The sequence below is a fragment of the Callionymus lyra genome, chromosome 15 (genome assembly GCF_982586985.1).
Source record: "Callionymus lyra chromosome 15, fCalLyr1.hap1.1, whole genome shotgun sequence".
Classification (NCBI taxonomy): Eukaryota; Metazoa; Chordata; class Actinopteri; order Syngnathiformes; family Callionymidae; genus Callionymus; species Callionymus lyra.
Window position 1 is genome coordinate 5,072,527 of NC_141832.1, and position 15,509 is coordinate 5,088,035.

At 46.0% G+C, this 15,509-nt stretch overlaps 2 protein-coding genes across 3 annotated transcripts in view; both read right to left on the reverse strand.

Annotated features, from left to right (window-relative positions):
• pigq (phosphatidylinositol glycan anchor biosynthesis, class Q) overlaps positions 1 to 7,341 on the reverse strand; it is a 10,511-nt gene extending 3,170 nt beyond the window's left edge. Inside the window, exons 1-12 of the mRNA XM_087809144.1 lie at positions 7,206 to 7,341; positions 6,813 to 6,993; positions 6,503 to 6,689; positions 6,310 to 6,443; positions 6,058 to 6,254; positions 5,864 to 5,995; positions 5,679 to 5,799; positions 5,344 to 5,470; positions 3,656 to 3,809; positions 3,480 to 3,591; positions 2,247 to 2,327; positions 2,056 to 2,170 (exon numbers count right to left, since the gene is read on the reverse strand). Coding sequence (XP_087665270.1) covers positions 2,056 to 2,170; positions 2,247 to 2,327; positions 3,480 to 3,591; positions 3,656 to 3,809; positions 5,344 to 5,470; positions 5,679 to 5,799; positions 5,864 to 5,995; positions 6,058 to 6,254; positions 6,310 to 6,443; positions 6,503 to 6,689; positions 6,813 to 6,965 — 1,513 coding nt within the window. The 5' untranslated portion in view covers positions 6,966 to 6,993; positions 7,206 to 7,341. The remainder of the gene's footprint in view (positions 1 to 2,055; positions 2,171 to 2,246; positions 2,328 to 3,479; positions 3,592 to 3,655; positions 3,810 to 5,343; positions 5,471 to 5,678; positions 5,800 to 5,863; positions 5,996 to 6,057; positions 6,255 to 6,309; positions 6,444 to 6,502; positions 6,690 to 6,812; positions 6,994 to 7,205) is intronic.
• Positions 7,342 to 8,531: 1,190 nt separating this feature from the next.
• alg1 (ALG1 chitobiosyldiphosphodolichol beta-mannosyltransferase) lies at positions 8,532 to 14,567 on the reverse strand. 2 transcript variants are annotated; one of them, XM_087809146.1, is made up of 13 exons: positions 14,287 to 14,567; positions 14,127 to 14,204; positions 13,935 to 14,038; positions 13,526 to 13,674; positions 12,878 to 12,967; positions 12,684 to 12,794; positions 12,508 to 12,623; positions 12,338 to 12,376; positions 12,225 to 12,284; positions 9,531 to 9,641; positions 9,327 to 9,441; positions 9,192 to 9,267; positions 8,532 to 9,138 (listed from the first exon to the last, which is right to left on the reverse strand). In XM_087809146.1, exons 1-13 carry the CDS (start codon positions 14,555 to 14,557, stop codon positions 9,007 to 9,009), a joined length of 1,452 nt encoding a protein of 483 aa, XP_087665272.1. In that variant the 5' UTR covers positions 14,558 to 14,567; the 3' UTR covers positions 8,532 to 9,006. The 2 variants fall into 2 exon arrangements, with proteins under 2 accessions (XP_087665272.1, XP_087665271.1); XM_087809145.1 differs by having other exon boundaries at positions 12,508 to 12,626.
• Positions 14,568 to 15,509: the final 942 nt, after the last annotated feature.

Genomic DNA, 15,509 nt, shown 5'->3' on the forward strand with positions numbered 1-15,509 from the left:
ACTCTACTCAGAGTCTCTCTCCGAATACACGACTCTACTCCGAGTCTCTCTCTGAATACACGACTCTACTTCGAGTCTCTCTCTGAATACACGACTCTACTCAGAGTCTCTCTCCGAATACACGACTCTACTCAGAGTCTCTCTCCGAATACACGACTCTACTCCGAGTCTCTCTCTGAATACACGACTCTACTTCGAGTCTCTCTCGAATACACGACTCTACTCCGAGTCTCTCTCCGAATACACGACTCTACTTCGAGTCTCTCTCCGAATACACGACTCTACTGCGAGTCTCTCTCCGAATACACGACTCTACTGCGAGTCTCTCTCCGAATACACGACTCTACTGCGAGTCTCTCTCCGAATACACGACTCTACTGCGAGTCTCTCTCGAATACACGACTCTACTCCGAGTCTCTCTCCGAATACACGACTCTACTCCGAGTCTCTCTCGAATACACGACTCTACTTCGAGTCTCTCTCCGAATACACGACTCTACTGCGAGTCTCTCTCCGAATACACGACTCTACTGCGAGTCTCTCTCGAATACACGACTCTACTCCGAGTCTCTCTCCGAATACACGACTCTACTCCGAGTCTCTCTCGAATACACGACTCTACTTCGAGTCTCTCTCGAATACACGACTCTACTCCAAGTCTCTCTCCGAATACACGACTCTACTCCGAGTCTCTCTCCGAATACACGACTCTACTTCGAGTCTCTCTCGAATACACGACTCTACTCCGAGTCTCTCTCATATACACGACTCTACTCTGAGTCTCTCTCCGAATACACGACTCTACTCCGAGTCTCTCTCCGAATACACGACTCTACTCCGAGTCTCTCTCTGAATACACGACTCTACTTCGAGTCTCTCTCGAATACACGACTCTACTCCGAGTCTCTCTCGAATACACGACTCTACTTCGAGTCTCTCTCGAATACACGACTCTACTCCGAGTCTCTCTCGAATACACGACTCTACTCAGAGTCTCTCTCGAATACACGACTCTACTCCAAGTCTCTCTCCGAATACACGACTCTACTCCGAGTCTCTCTCGAATACACGACTCTACTCCGAGTCTCTCTCGAATACACGACTTTACTCCAAGTCTCTCTCCGAATACACGACTCTACTCCGAGTCTCTCTCCGAATACACGACTCTACTTCGAGTCTCTCTCGAATACACGACTCTACTCCGAGTCTCTCTCAAATACACGACTCTACTCCGAGTCTCTCTCCGAATACACGACTCTACTCGGAGTCTCTCTCCGAATACACGACTCTACTCCGAGTCTCTCTCTGAATACACGACTCTACTTCGAGTCTCTCTCGAATACACGACTCTACTCCGAGTCTCTCTCGAATACACGACTCTACTCAGAGTCTCTCTCCGAATACACGACTCTACTTCGAGTCTCTCTCGAATACACGACTCTACTCCGAGTCTCTCTCAAATACACGACTCTACTCCGAGTCTCTCTCCGAATACATGACTCTACTCCGAGTCTCTCTCCGAATACACGACTCTACTCCGAGTCTCTCTCTGAATACACGACTCTACTTCGAGTCTCTCTTGAATACACGACTCTACTCCGAGTCTCTCTCGAATACACGACTCTACTCAGAGTCTCTCCGAATACACGACTCTACTTCGAGTCTCTCTCGAATACACGACTCTACTCCGAGTCTCTCTCGAATACACGACTCTACTCAGAGTCTCTCTCCGAATACACGACTCTACTCAGAGTCTCTCTCCGAATACACGACTCTACTGCGAGTCTCTCTCCGAATACACGACTCTACTCCGAGTCTCTCTCCGAATACACGACTCTACTGCGAGTCTCTCTCCGAATACACGACTCTACTTCGAGTCTCTCTCGAATACACGACTCTACTTCGAGTCTCTCTCCGAATACACGGCTCTACTCCGAGTCTCTCTCCGAATACACAACTCTACTCTGAGTCTCTCTCTGAATACACGAATACGAGTCTCTCGCTGGACGAGTCGGGTCAGAACCTCTCGCTGGACGAGTCGGGTCAGAACCTCACCTGCCAGTCTGTACGGGCGACACACCCGCAGGGCGACGGCGAACAGAGGGAAGGAGTTGACGAGGTCGATGGTGACGTGGAGGACGGCCTGGAACAAGACCACCAGCAGACGCAGCTACACAAACACACAGTTACAGATACAGTTACACACACAGTTACACACACACAGGCGGAGGAGGGTGACGACTCACCAGGGTGAAGACCAGGTAGTAGAGCGCGGTGGTGGGGAGCAGGAACAGCAGGATGGTGAAGAGCAGTGTCCCGATGAAGAGCTGGAGACACACAGAGTTCTTACCTGTGTGTGTGTGTGTGTGTGTGTGTGTGTGTGTGTGTATGTTTGTCAATGTGTTTGTGTGTGTCAATGTGTGTGTGTCTGTCAATGTGTATGTGTGTGTCAATGTGTTTGTGTGTGTCAATGTGTGTGTGTGTGTCAATGTGTATGTGTGTGTGTCAATGTGTGTGTGTGTGTCTCAATGTGTGTGTGTGTGTCTCAATGTGTGTGTGTGTGTGTGTGTGTGTCAATGTGTGTGTGTCTGTCAATGTGTATGTGCGTGTGTCAATGTGTGTGTGTGTGTCAATGTGTGTGTGTGTGTCAATGTGTATGTGCTTGTGTGTCGATGTGTGCGTGTCAATGTGCGTGTGTCAATGTGTGTGTGTCAATGTGTGTGTGTGTCAATGTGCGTGTGTGTGTCAATGTGTGTGTGTGTCAATGTGTGTGTGTGTCAATGTGTGTGCGTGTGTGTCAATGTGTGCGTGTGTGTCAATGTGTGCGTGTGTGTCAATGTGTGTGTGTGTCAATGTGTGCGTGCGTGTGTGTCAATGTGTGTGTGTCAATGTGTATGTGTGTGTCAATGTGTGTGTGCATGTGTGTCAATGTGTGTGTGTGTCAATGTGTGCGTGCGTGTGTGTCAATGTGCGTGTGTGTGTGTGCGTCAATGTGCGTGTGTGTGCGCGTGTGTGTGTCAATGTGTATGTGTGTGTGTGTGTGTGTGTGTGTATGTTTGTCAATGTGTTTGTGTGTGTCAATGTGTGTGTGTCTGTCAATGTGTATGTGTGTGTGTCTGTCAATGTGTATGTGTGTGTGTCAATGTGTGTGTGTCAATGTGTTTGTGTGGGTCTGTCAATGTGTATGTGTGTGTCAATGTGTGTGTGTCTCAATGTGTGTGTGTGTGTCAATGTGTGTGTGTGTGTGTGTGTCAATGTGTGTGTGTGTGTGTCAATGTGTGTGTGTCTGTCAATGTGTATGTGCTTGTGTGTCAATGTGTATGTGCTTGTGTGTCAATGTGCGTGTGTCAATGTGTGTGTGTGTGTGTCAATGTGTGTGTGTGTCAATGTGCGTGTGTGTGCGTGTGTGTCAATGTGCGTGTGTGTGCGTGTGTGTCAATGTGCGTGCGTGCGTGTGTGTGTGTCTCTCTCTCTCTCACCTGGTCCAGGTCGTACGAGCACGAGTCGACTCTCTGTCTCAGAACGTTCCACTTCTTTCCTCTGAAGAGTCTCCAGAGCGACGACAGGCCGTAGACCTTCAGACAGTACAACCTGACGACACACACATGTAAATACACACACAGTGGAGGCAAGAGGTGGAGGCCTCGGGTCCGACCTGGCTCCGTAGACGTAGAAGCAGTAGATGTGGAGAGTGAAAAGAGCCACCAGGTCCGAGAGCAGCGAGAGGGCAAAGGTCAGACCCAGACACGCCGACAGACCTCCGTACCAGAGCAGAGACTCCATGAAGGGAGTCATCATGGTGACGTAACCTGAGCACAGAGTTGAACCTTCAACCTCTGCTGCACACAGCTGTGACCTTGTCAGTGTGTTGTGACGAAGATTTGTGTTATTGTGTGTGTGTGTGCGTCAGTTTGTTGTGATGAAGATTTGTGGTATTGTGTGTGTGTGAGTCAGTGTGTTGTGACGAAGATTTGTGGTATTGTGTGTGTGTGAGTCAGTGTGTTGTGACGAAGATTTGTGTTATTGTGTGTGTGTGTGCGTCAGTTTGTTGTGATGAAGATTTGTGGTATTGTGTGTGTGTGAGTCAGTGTGTTGTGACGAAGATTTGTGGTATTGTGTGTGTGTGAGTCAGTGTGTTGTGACGAAGATTTGTGGTATTGTGTGTGTGTGCGTCAGTGTGTTGTGATGAAGATTTGTGGTATTGTGTGTGTGTGAGTCAGTTTATTGTGACTATGATTTGTGTTATTGTGTGTGTGAGTCAGTTTGTTGTGATGAAGATTTGTTATTGTGTGTGTGTGCGTCAGTTTGTTGTGATGAAGATTTGTTATTGTGTGTGTGTGCGTCAGTTTGTTGTGATGAAGATTTGTGTTATTGTGTGTGTGTGAGTCAGTGAGTTGTGACGAAGATTTGTATTATAGTGCGTCAGTTTGTTGTGATGAAGATTTGTGTTATTGTGTGTGTGTGAGTCAGTGAGTTGTGACGAAGATTTGTATTAAAGTGCGTCAGTTTGTTGTCACTATGATTTGTGTTATTGTGTGTGTGTGCGTCAGTTTGTTGTGACAAAGATTTGTGTTATTGTGTGTGTGTGCGTCAGTGTGTTGTGACTATGATTTGTGTTATTGTGTGTGTGTGAGTCAGTGTGTTGTGACTATGATTTGTGTTATTGTGTGTGTGTGAGTCAGTGTGTTGTGACTATGATTTGTGTTATTGTGTGTGTGTGCGTCAGTTTGTTGTGATGAAGATTTGTTATTGTGTGTGTGTGCGTCAGTTTGTTGTGATGAAGATTTGTTATTGTGTGTGTGTGCGTCAGTTTGTTGTGATGAAGATTTGTGTTATTGTGTGTGTGTGAGTCAGTGAGTTGTGACGAAGATTTGTATTATAGTGCGTCAGTTTGTTGTGATGAAGATTTGTGTTATTGTGTGTGTGTGAGTCAGTGAGTTGTGACGAAGATTTGTATTAAAGTGCGTCAGTTTGTTGTCACTATGATTTGTGTTATTGTGTGTGTGTGCGTCAGTTTGTTGTGACAAAGATTTGTGTTATTGTGTGTGTGTGCGTCAGTGTGTTGTGACTATGATTTGTGTTATTGTGTGTGTGTGAGTCAGTGTGTTGTGACTATGATTTGTGTTATTGTGTGTGTGTGAGTCAGTGTGTTGTGACTATGATTTGTGTTATTGTGTCTGTACATCAGTTTATTGTGACTATGATTTGTGTTATTGTGTGTGTAATGTGCGTGCATCGGTCTGTTGTGTGTTGTGACTATGACTTTTTGTTGTTGTTGCGTTTGTGTGTATGCGTGTGCGTGTGACTATGATTTGTGTCATTGTGTGCGTGCGTTTGTCTCACTGATCCAGAGGTGGATGTGGTACAGAAAGAATCGGCCCAGAACCTGGTCCAGGGCCCGGTTCATCTTGAGGCCGGCCGGAGCTCCCATCAGCCACTGCAGGAGCTGATCCAGCTCTTTAGCAACACGCTGCAAACACGGGTTTCAAACTCACAACCTTTGTCATCGACTGTAAACAAAAGACTATGAGTGTGTTAGCAACATTAGCTTTAGCAACTAGCATTTCAAAGTGGATTTCAATAGCTCCTACTAGCACGTTAGCCTTAGCATCTAAAATGGCTACTAGCTGTCGTTGCTGTCTAAATACGCTAGCAGAGCTAGCTGTGTTAGCGCTCACGTCAGCCGCGGGCATCACGCAGTCTGCTAGCATAGCCACGTGGTCGTCTCGGTACAGCCAGTAGACCAGAGTCATGCCCAGAGACACGTCCACCAGCAGAGACACCAGCATGTTCCCTTTCCTGGAACCACAGAAGAAGAACGTCCACAGCTGCGCGACGCCAACACTCGAGTGTCACCGCTGACCTGATGTGGTCCGTGTGCCGGGCGGCGGGTCGGGCAGAACTCAGGGTGGTCATGTGATCCGTCCTGCAGCTGACCTGGACACACGTGGACAGTTTGGACGACAGGAAGTTGAGCGGAGGGAGATGCAGGAGCCTGAGGAGACAGAGAGAGACGGGTCAGGACCAGAACACAGACGTGGTCCTGCTCCAGCTCACCGGAGCGAGCAGGTCCAGGTCCAGAGGGCCAGCAGCCAGCGCAGTAGAGCACAGAGCGGAACCGTGGCGGCCTTCAGCAGCTCCACGATGATGCTGGCCTCGCGACCCTCCGACTGCCAGTGCGTGGACTTCACCGGACCCTCGTCGTAGCGGTCCAGCACGAAGAGAGGCCCGCTGCCCGAGACCGTCCGGAACATCTGGGAGACAGGTCAGAGGTCAACGCGCGACGTAAGACACCAGCCGATGACCCACCTCTCTGAGCTCGGACGGGTCATCCGGGTCGGGGTCCTTGACCGGGTGGAGCTGCGACAGCATGACCTTCCGCTGGTCATAATGGACGAAGATAGTGCGCTCCTCGTCTCCGTCCTCCTCCGGGTCGGCTCCACCTGAACCAGAACCTTCAGAACAGCTTCACACCCAAACCGGTGCGTCCGGGGTCTCTTACTCTGGTCCCGGTCCAGGACTCGGCAGCTAAACCCGACTTTTCCCGTCTGTCGGCTGATCTGCAGCCAAGGCTCCCGAGGAAAGATGGTGCTCAGGTCCTTGAGAAAAGCCTCCATGTCCTCCTGACCTTCTTTAGGTAGACTCCAGGAACCCAGAACCGACAGAGCCAGTCCAGTCTGGACCTGCATCTGTGAGTAGAAGACAGCGATTCTTACATCATTATTATATTTTCTTGACATACTGTCCAGCTCTAGCGTGATGTGTCGCCACCATGTGGACAAACCGTGTCTGTGACCGGGACGCGAACCCACCTGGTGGATGTACTGCTTCACCTGGCTCGGTATGAACGGGTAGTGGATGACAGCCAGCACCACGGCGGACTCCTGGCCCTGCAGCCAGCGACCCACCAGCAGCCCGCTGTCGGCCCGGTTGCAGCATTGAGGGAAGAAGACTTTCAGCACCATGGTGACCCGGGGACTCGAACCGGCGGCTCTGGAAGAGAGATGACGAGATGAAACCGAGTCTCCGTCCTTCACGCATCGATGCGCGTGTTCGCCGCCAGCGACTAATATATCGATCCGACGACCCAGAGTGACAGAATGGGTTCAACGGTGGATGTTGTTCGGAATGAAACAAATATTCGATCATTTATTTGACAGATTCCGTTTAAAAACATTTTGAAATGTAACACAATCGGGACCAACCTGACGCAGAAACTCCTCCGCGCGTCACTGTCACTGAATACTCGCCATTTACACGAGTTTTCTTTTTTTTATTTCGAAGAACGAATCTTCGTTTCAACGGACAGAACCGCCGCCATGTCCATTGTTTATAGTCCGAACCGTAAAGGGGTCCGGGGAGAAACGGCGCGGAACCTTTTTTGTTGCACTTTTAATATTGACCTAGTTGCAATAAATGATCCGAATATAAATCAAACTGTAAAAGCAGAACTGAAACCGTTATCTTAAATTAAATGTACACTCCGTAATCGAATACATTAAATATTAAGTTGTGCTAGTTTGAAATAGTTTTTTCTTCCATAAACCATATTTTTCATTCATTTTGTTTTCAGATGTAAAACAGAAAATACTTATCTGAACGGAGTAAGTCGCTTCTATGACGTTTAAAAGTTTCAATTCATTTTCTCAAACTATTTAAATAAACGACAATAACGAGACAATATCCAGATAAGAAACACTTACCAGAAGACAAACGAGTGAACTGCGATCTCTTATCTCTTCTAACGGCGACTCAGTTAAAAAAAAAAAGCGCGGGATGAAACTAAGACAAAAATGCGATGAAAAATATTCTTTAAATTATTATTGAGTTGTCCAGTCACGTGTTACACTAATAGATAGTTAAACGCCGTGAAGTTTCTATTCAGCCGCGCGCCCATCAGCAGACAGTGCGCGGACATACAGACTACATTACCCAGAACCCACCGCGAGAAACGGTGAAAGTCTGTCACGTGACTCGAACTTTCTACTGGTTAGTTAAGAGAGAGTTAAATCTGTCTAAACAAAATAACGTCTTTACTTAACTTGAATAAAGTTTATATACTTCAGTTTTTGGAAAAACAATTCTAGACGCAGTAACTTCTCATCATGACCATGTTTTACACTCATTACTTTATGAAGTTGCTCTGAAGTCTGGACGAACGAGAGGTTACGAGAGTCCATTAGGACGAAATAATGTCTTCACTTCTCCTCCAGTCAGCTTTAATCACGCCCCGCTTTGTTTATACAACGAGTCCCTTGGAGGTGGAGACCTCCGGGATTGATGACGCGACGTGACGCACCTCCATGCTTGACCAATCACAGAAAACTTGTTTTCAGTGGGCAGAACTTAAGATCATTTTCTAATGTCAATATTTCAATGAAAAGAGGGCTTCGTGCAAACACACACAATACAAAAGTCACACATCACAACAACACACACACACACACAATACAATAGAATCACACTCCCAACACACACACATCAACCTGTAAGTTGCCCTTTAAGACAAAATATAACAACACACTTAAATGTAAACACAAAGTATTGCCCAAAAGTTTATTTTAACATGAAATAATGACTTATTTTTTACAACAGTGTCAATAAAGTTGGAATGCGATCGGCTTTTATTGGCTCGTAGGAGGTCATGTGACACAGTAACATCTTAAACTGGTTGTGAAGTGTTTATGTAAACTTTAATTTCTCAGTTCTCTGGTGAGCTAACGGCTAGCACACACAGGCTAACAGACGCTAGCATCAGTTAGCTTGTTAAGAACGTTAGAAAATAAACGTCATGATTCTGTTGAAATACATCACGAGTCTCTTCATTGTCACATGATCTGAACTTTAAAAAAGTAACACGTACAGCTAATGTTGTTAGCCATTAGCTGCTACTTTGACTCGGCTAATCGCTAACTTAGCGTGCTACAGAGCCGCAGCAGGTCCAGTAGGAGGTTCTATCAGAACCAATGAGACTCTGGTTCTGGTCCAGGTCAGAAGGTCGATGAGTCATTCAGCCGCAATCAGAGGAAGGACGTTTAGATCCCAGTTGTCGTCCCAGCGCTGCCCCCTGCTGGCCCGGAGGTTCCCTCTGAACCGGTCCAGCTCGCGGCAGGACTCGGGGAAACCCTCCAGCAGGGACTGAAAGACAGATGCCGTTACCATGACGACGGTGGCCGGTCCAGAACTCTCACCTTCAGCTGTGCAGCCAGTTCATGCTGGTCCCTGAAGACCAGACCGTTGGTGCCCGACTGGACCAGCTCCTGCAGACTGAACCAGAGTTTGAGCCGTTTGACAGGATGCTGTCCAAACAGGAAGTGGTCACTGACCAGAGGAAGTGGACGGCGCACACGGGCAGGCAGCAGCCGAACATGTCCACCACCTTCATGGGCAGGTCCAAGCCGCTGGACGACTTGTGCAGACAAACGCCGAGGTCAGCGGATCCTGGGGAAGAGACCGACACGTTGACCTCGCCATGATGTCACGACTGGTTGTGTCACATGACCAGGTCAGAGGTCAGCGACGAGACTCACCCAGTAGTCGAGGATAATCTTCAGCCTCGAGCCACGGAGTGATGATGTTGACGTGTCGAAGCTGCAGCGACTGAATCAGTCGAGTGTAGTGAGTCTTCAGAGGACCTTTACCTGCACATTTACATTTAGTTATTTACATTAACTTACACACACACACACACACATAAATATATATATATTTATATATACACATAAATATATATATATTTATATATACACACACACACATAAATATATATATATATATATATATATATATACATACACACATACATATATACACACACACTCACACACACATATATATAAATATATACACACACACACACATAAATATATTATATATATATATATATACACACACACATAAATATATAGACACATAAATATATAGACACATAGATAAATATATACACACACACACAAATATATACCCACACACACACCTACATAAATACACATACACACGAATACAAAAAACACACAAATAAATACAGTCACACAATAACACTCACACAATAACACACAGACACAAATAAATACACTAACACACATTGACACAATAACACACACACTCAGAGACACAAAAACACAACAAAAATACACAAACACACAGTCACACACGTACACAAACACACAGTCACACACGTACCTAAACACACAGTCACACTTGTACACAAACACACAGTCACACATGTACACAAACACACAGTCACACACGTACACAAACACACAGTCACACATGTACACAAACACACAGTCACACACGTACATAAACACACAGTCACACACGTACACAACACACAGTCACACACGTACATTAACACACAGTCACACCAAACATAATCACACAGTCACACACGTACACCAACACACAGTCACACACGTACACAACACACAGTCACACACGTACACAAACACACAGTCACACACGTACATAAACACACAGTCACACACGTACATAAACACACAGTCACACACGTACACAAACACACAGTCACACACTTACACAAACACACAGTCACACACGTACATAAACACACAGTCACACACGTACACAAACACACAGTCACACACGTACACAAACACACAGTCACACACGTACACAAACACACAGTCACACACGTACATAAACACACAGTCACACACGTACACCAACACACAGTCACACACGTACATAAACACACAGTCACACACGTACACCAACACACAGTCACACACGTACACCAACACACAGTCACACACGTACATAAACACACAGTCACACACGTACACCAACACACAGTCACACATGTACATAAACACACAGTCACACACGTGCACAAACACACAGTCACACATGTACATAAACACACAGTCACACACGTACACAAACACACAGTCACACACGTACACAAACACACAGTCACACACTTACACAAACACACAGTCACACACGTACATAAACACACAGTCACACACGTACACCAACACACAGTCACACACGTACACCAACACAGTCACACACTTACATAAACACACAGTCACACACGTACACCAACACACAATCACACACGTACATAAACACACTGTCACACACGTACACCAACACACAATCACACACGTACATAAACACACAGTCACACACGTACGTAAACACACAGTCACACACGTACACCAACACACAGTCACACACGTACACCAACACACAGTCACACACGTACACCAACACACAGTCACACATGTACACAAACACACAGTCACACACATACACCAACACACAGTCACACACGTACACAAACACACAGTCACACACGTACACCAACACACAGTCACACACGTACGTAAACACACAGTCACACATGTACACAAACACACAGTCACACCAACACACAGTCACACACGTACACAAACACACAGTCACACACGTACACCAACACACAGTCACACACGTACATAAACACACAGTCACACACGTACACCAACACACAGTCACACACGTACACCAACACACAGTCACACACGTACATAAACACACAGTCACACACGTACACCAACACACAGTCACACATGTACATAAACACACAGTCACACACGTGCACAAACACACAGTCACACATGTACATAAACACACAGTCACACACGTACACAAACACACAGTCACACACGTACACAAACACACAGTCACACACTTACACAAACACACAGTCACACACGTACATAAACACACAGTCACACACGTACACCAACACACAGTCACACACGTACACCAACACAGTCACACACGTACATAAACACACAGTCACACACGTACACCAACACACAATCACACACGTACATAAACACACAGTCACACACGTACACAACACACAGTCACATAAACACACAGTCACACACGTACACCAACACACAGTCACACACGTACACCAACACACAGTCACACACGTACACCAACACACAGTCACACATGTACACAAACACACAGTCACACACATACACCAACACACAGTCACACACGTACACAAACACACAGTCACACACGTACACAAACACACAGTCACACACGTACACAAACACACAGTCACACACGTACACAAACACACAGTCACACACGTACACAAACACACAGTCACACACGTACACAAACACACAGTCACACACGTACACAAACACACAGTCACACACGTACACCAACACAAGAGGCTTCACTCGTACCTGTGATGACACACAGCAGGTGGGGTAACGAGGCTCCGCCCACCACCAGCTGGTCGTACTCTGTAAGACGGACAGTTAGGACGAGACCAGCAGAGGTCGGGGGTCAAGGTTACCTTGCAGGGCAGCCAGCAGCACCGAGAAGTCCTCGTCCGCTGTGGAGGCACCAGAGTATCATGACCAGGGTCACCAGAGTCACATGACCACAGTCACACACGTACACAACACACAGTCACACACCAGTAGTAGTGACCAGTAAAGACACACATGTGAAGCGCCGACTGACCCGTCCAGCTGGTGCTGCTGACCAGCAGCGCCGGTCGACCCGACCTCCAGGCGACCGTGTTGTCCGTGAGGTCCTTGACCGTGAAGATGGTCGACTCCTTCCCAGAATCCCCTTCACTCCTGGTGAACACACGAGTCCTGACTCACTCTCTCACGCACGCCGGGTCGACGCTTCACCTGCACAGGAAGCCGGGCTCCTCGGCGCCGAGCCTGGCGAACAAGTCGTGCCGCTCCCGCAGAGGCGTCTCCCCGAAGACGGCGGCCGGCCGGTCGTACAACGTCGTCGCCCTGCGGACGCAACGCCGCGGTTACCATGGTGACGTCATCGCTCACGTGGCGCCCCCTGCTGTCCAGGAAGGGGACAAACGTACTTGACGCTCCAGTTCCTCTGCAGGTCCTCCCTCATGGCCTCGGTCACACACAGGTTCTTGGAGGCCAGAGGCCCGAAGAATCGCTCGTACCTGCGGAGGACGAGAGAAGCAGTGATGAAGTTTATCGTTATACTGAATTAATTTATCCATTTTAAAACTTTGAATTTTTTTTTAAGCGTCATATTATTTATTCTGAATAATGATCTTCAATCATTTATACATTTAAATGTATTTTTATTCAATCATTTAATATTTTAAATATCATTATTATTTATTTAACACGTATTATTATTCCAATAATTCAACCATAAATGTACTTAATTCAATATTTTTTAATTCATATTATTTAAAATTCAATATAAAAATGTTGGTATAAAGTGCTGAGCTACTTCCTTGAACTTTCAGCCAATCATGCGACACGCAAACGATCATGTGACTTCAAACACTGTTATTATTATCATTTAAATAATAACAATTATAATGTTAATTTTTTTTAAATTAAATTTCGAAAAAAAAAGATAATACAGAAAATATTCAATAACTCAAAGAAATACTTTGAACAATACATCAATGTGATCAACTATTATTTATAATACATATATATATATAATATACTACATAACTATGATACACTTGGACGGCACCGACCGCTCGGCCAGGCGCACCAGCGGATGTTCTGCTCCCAGACTCAGCGCCATGATGGTGAAGCCGTAGTTGTGCCAGTCCACGATGGAGCTGCTCCCCCGCAGGACGCCCACCAGCCAGACCACCGCCATGGTGGGCAGACCCGGCGGGTTCTGGGAAACGGCGAGATCGGGTCAAGCGTATCACGAGATATACAGTGACACTGAAGTAACAAGTATACATTCGTAGTATTGTCGAGTACTTGACGAAACCAAAATATGAGCAAACAACAGCTTTAAAAGCTGCTGGAGTCACTGTATCCTCTCGTCCTCAGTCATCGCCAGGATCTAATTATCCCTTTGACTGCGAGCTTAATTGCCTCAAACATATTTGATTCAGTCATAAGTGCGAGGACACGTTCTAGTCCACGGACCTGGAGCAGGATCAGAGCCTGGCGCTTCATGGTCAGCAGGACCAGGAGCAGCTGCAGGACCTGGACCACCACCTTGGTGGCGTACCTCAGGAGCTTCGGTCCGACTGGAGAGTCGAGAAGAAACATTAAATGCAAACATTTTTTAAATATATTTGACTTTATTTGAAAACGTTTCATCTTCAAAACTCTGACCTTGAACTCCTCGCACTTCACAGATCGGAACTATTCGGATCTTCTCGTCCTTCAAAATATCGTCATGAGGCTTCGAGTCTGAAAACGAGGGTCAAACGCTGTCACGTGACTCGGTAGTTGTTGTTTTGTTTTTTTTGTGTGACGTGCACCCGCATCTCACCCGAGAACCCCACGAACGTGACGTCATAGCCGTGTTTGCTGAGGGAGCGCGCGTGGTACTGCATCCGGGGACTTCGCCCGAGGTCTCCCAGCACCAGCACGCACGCCCGCCGCCGCGTCCCGCTGTCCCGCCAGCGCAGACGCGCCAGAGCCGCCGCCAGGAGGACCAGAACCACCGCCGGCAGCAGCACGTGTGAGCCGGCGGCACAGCAGCACGAAGCCGCGGCCACGACCAGCGCAGAGCCCGCTAGAACTGCACCGCCCGCCGCCATGTTTGTTTGGGTCCAGAGATGACGTGTCACACGCGTGGGGCGGGGCTAATCACCACGTGACGCGGAAATGAGCGATGAAATGAAATTAATAATAAAGATTGTATTTTAATTATACTTGATTTACACTCGTTAGTCAAAACTGTATAGACAAAAAAACAAAAGATATAACGACACGAATCTTACATCATTCATAACAATCTAAGTAAATTTACATTTATTTCTGTTAAATTATGTTTTTGTTCATTTTATTTTCCAATGGACGTGTATGTTTGTTTCCAGTGATGTAAACATAAAAATAGAAATAAAATGAATAACATAACATTGAATAAAATAAAAAATAAAAATAAAAAAATAAAAAAACAAGTGACTCGTAAACTTTAAGTTGAAAAGTGAAGGCACTAATTTTAGTACCTTTTAATTTAATTTTAATTAGTCTTTGTATCCTTTGTCTTTGTTATTTTCTTTGATCTATGTTCTTTATCTTTAGACTTAGATTGTATTATCTTGTTCTTTCTCTATTTTTATGAATAATTGCTGTATTGCTGTGGCTAACTGGAAAAAAACAATTTCAATAAAGTTCTACCTAATTTGATCATATTTAATATTTGACTTCACATATTACACTTCATACGAATACAATCGATAACTACGATGACGATGATAAAATGTGTGTATCGTAAGCTAAGTGAAATACTTGGCATTGAACACTAAATAAATAAACAGCAAAACCAATAAGATCAGATCATTGAATAAATGAGTGTTACTGACAATATACTTTACTGTATACTACTCAGTTTTTACACCTCACGTTTGCAGAAGTCTCTAATTTTATCCTTAACTTGATGAGAACAAGAAGTTACTGCGGTTTGATTGGTTCCTCTCTGGTCAGAAGTTAAATGACCTTCAATATAATGCACTAAATAAGCGTCACTTTGACATATAATCAAAAATA

Excerpts from the sequence above, each read along its gene's own strand:
- alg1 (XM_087809145.1), bottom strand. The coding sequence starts at position 14,557 with ATGGCGGCGGGCGGTGCAGTTCTAGCGGGCTCTGCGCTGGTCGTGGCC. Across the intron at positions 12,285-12,337 it reads GCTGCTGGCTGCCCTGCAAG|AGTACGACCAGCTGGTGGTG; the intron begins GTAACCTTGACC and ends TCCGTCTTACAG. Across the intron at positions 9,268-9,326 it reads TGCGCCGTCCACTTCCTCTG|TCTGCAGGAGCTGGTCCAGT; the intron begins GTCAGTGACCAC and ends ACTCTGGTTCAG.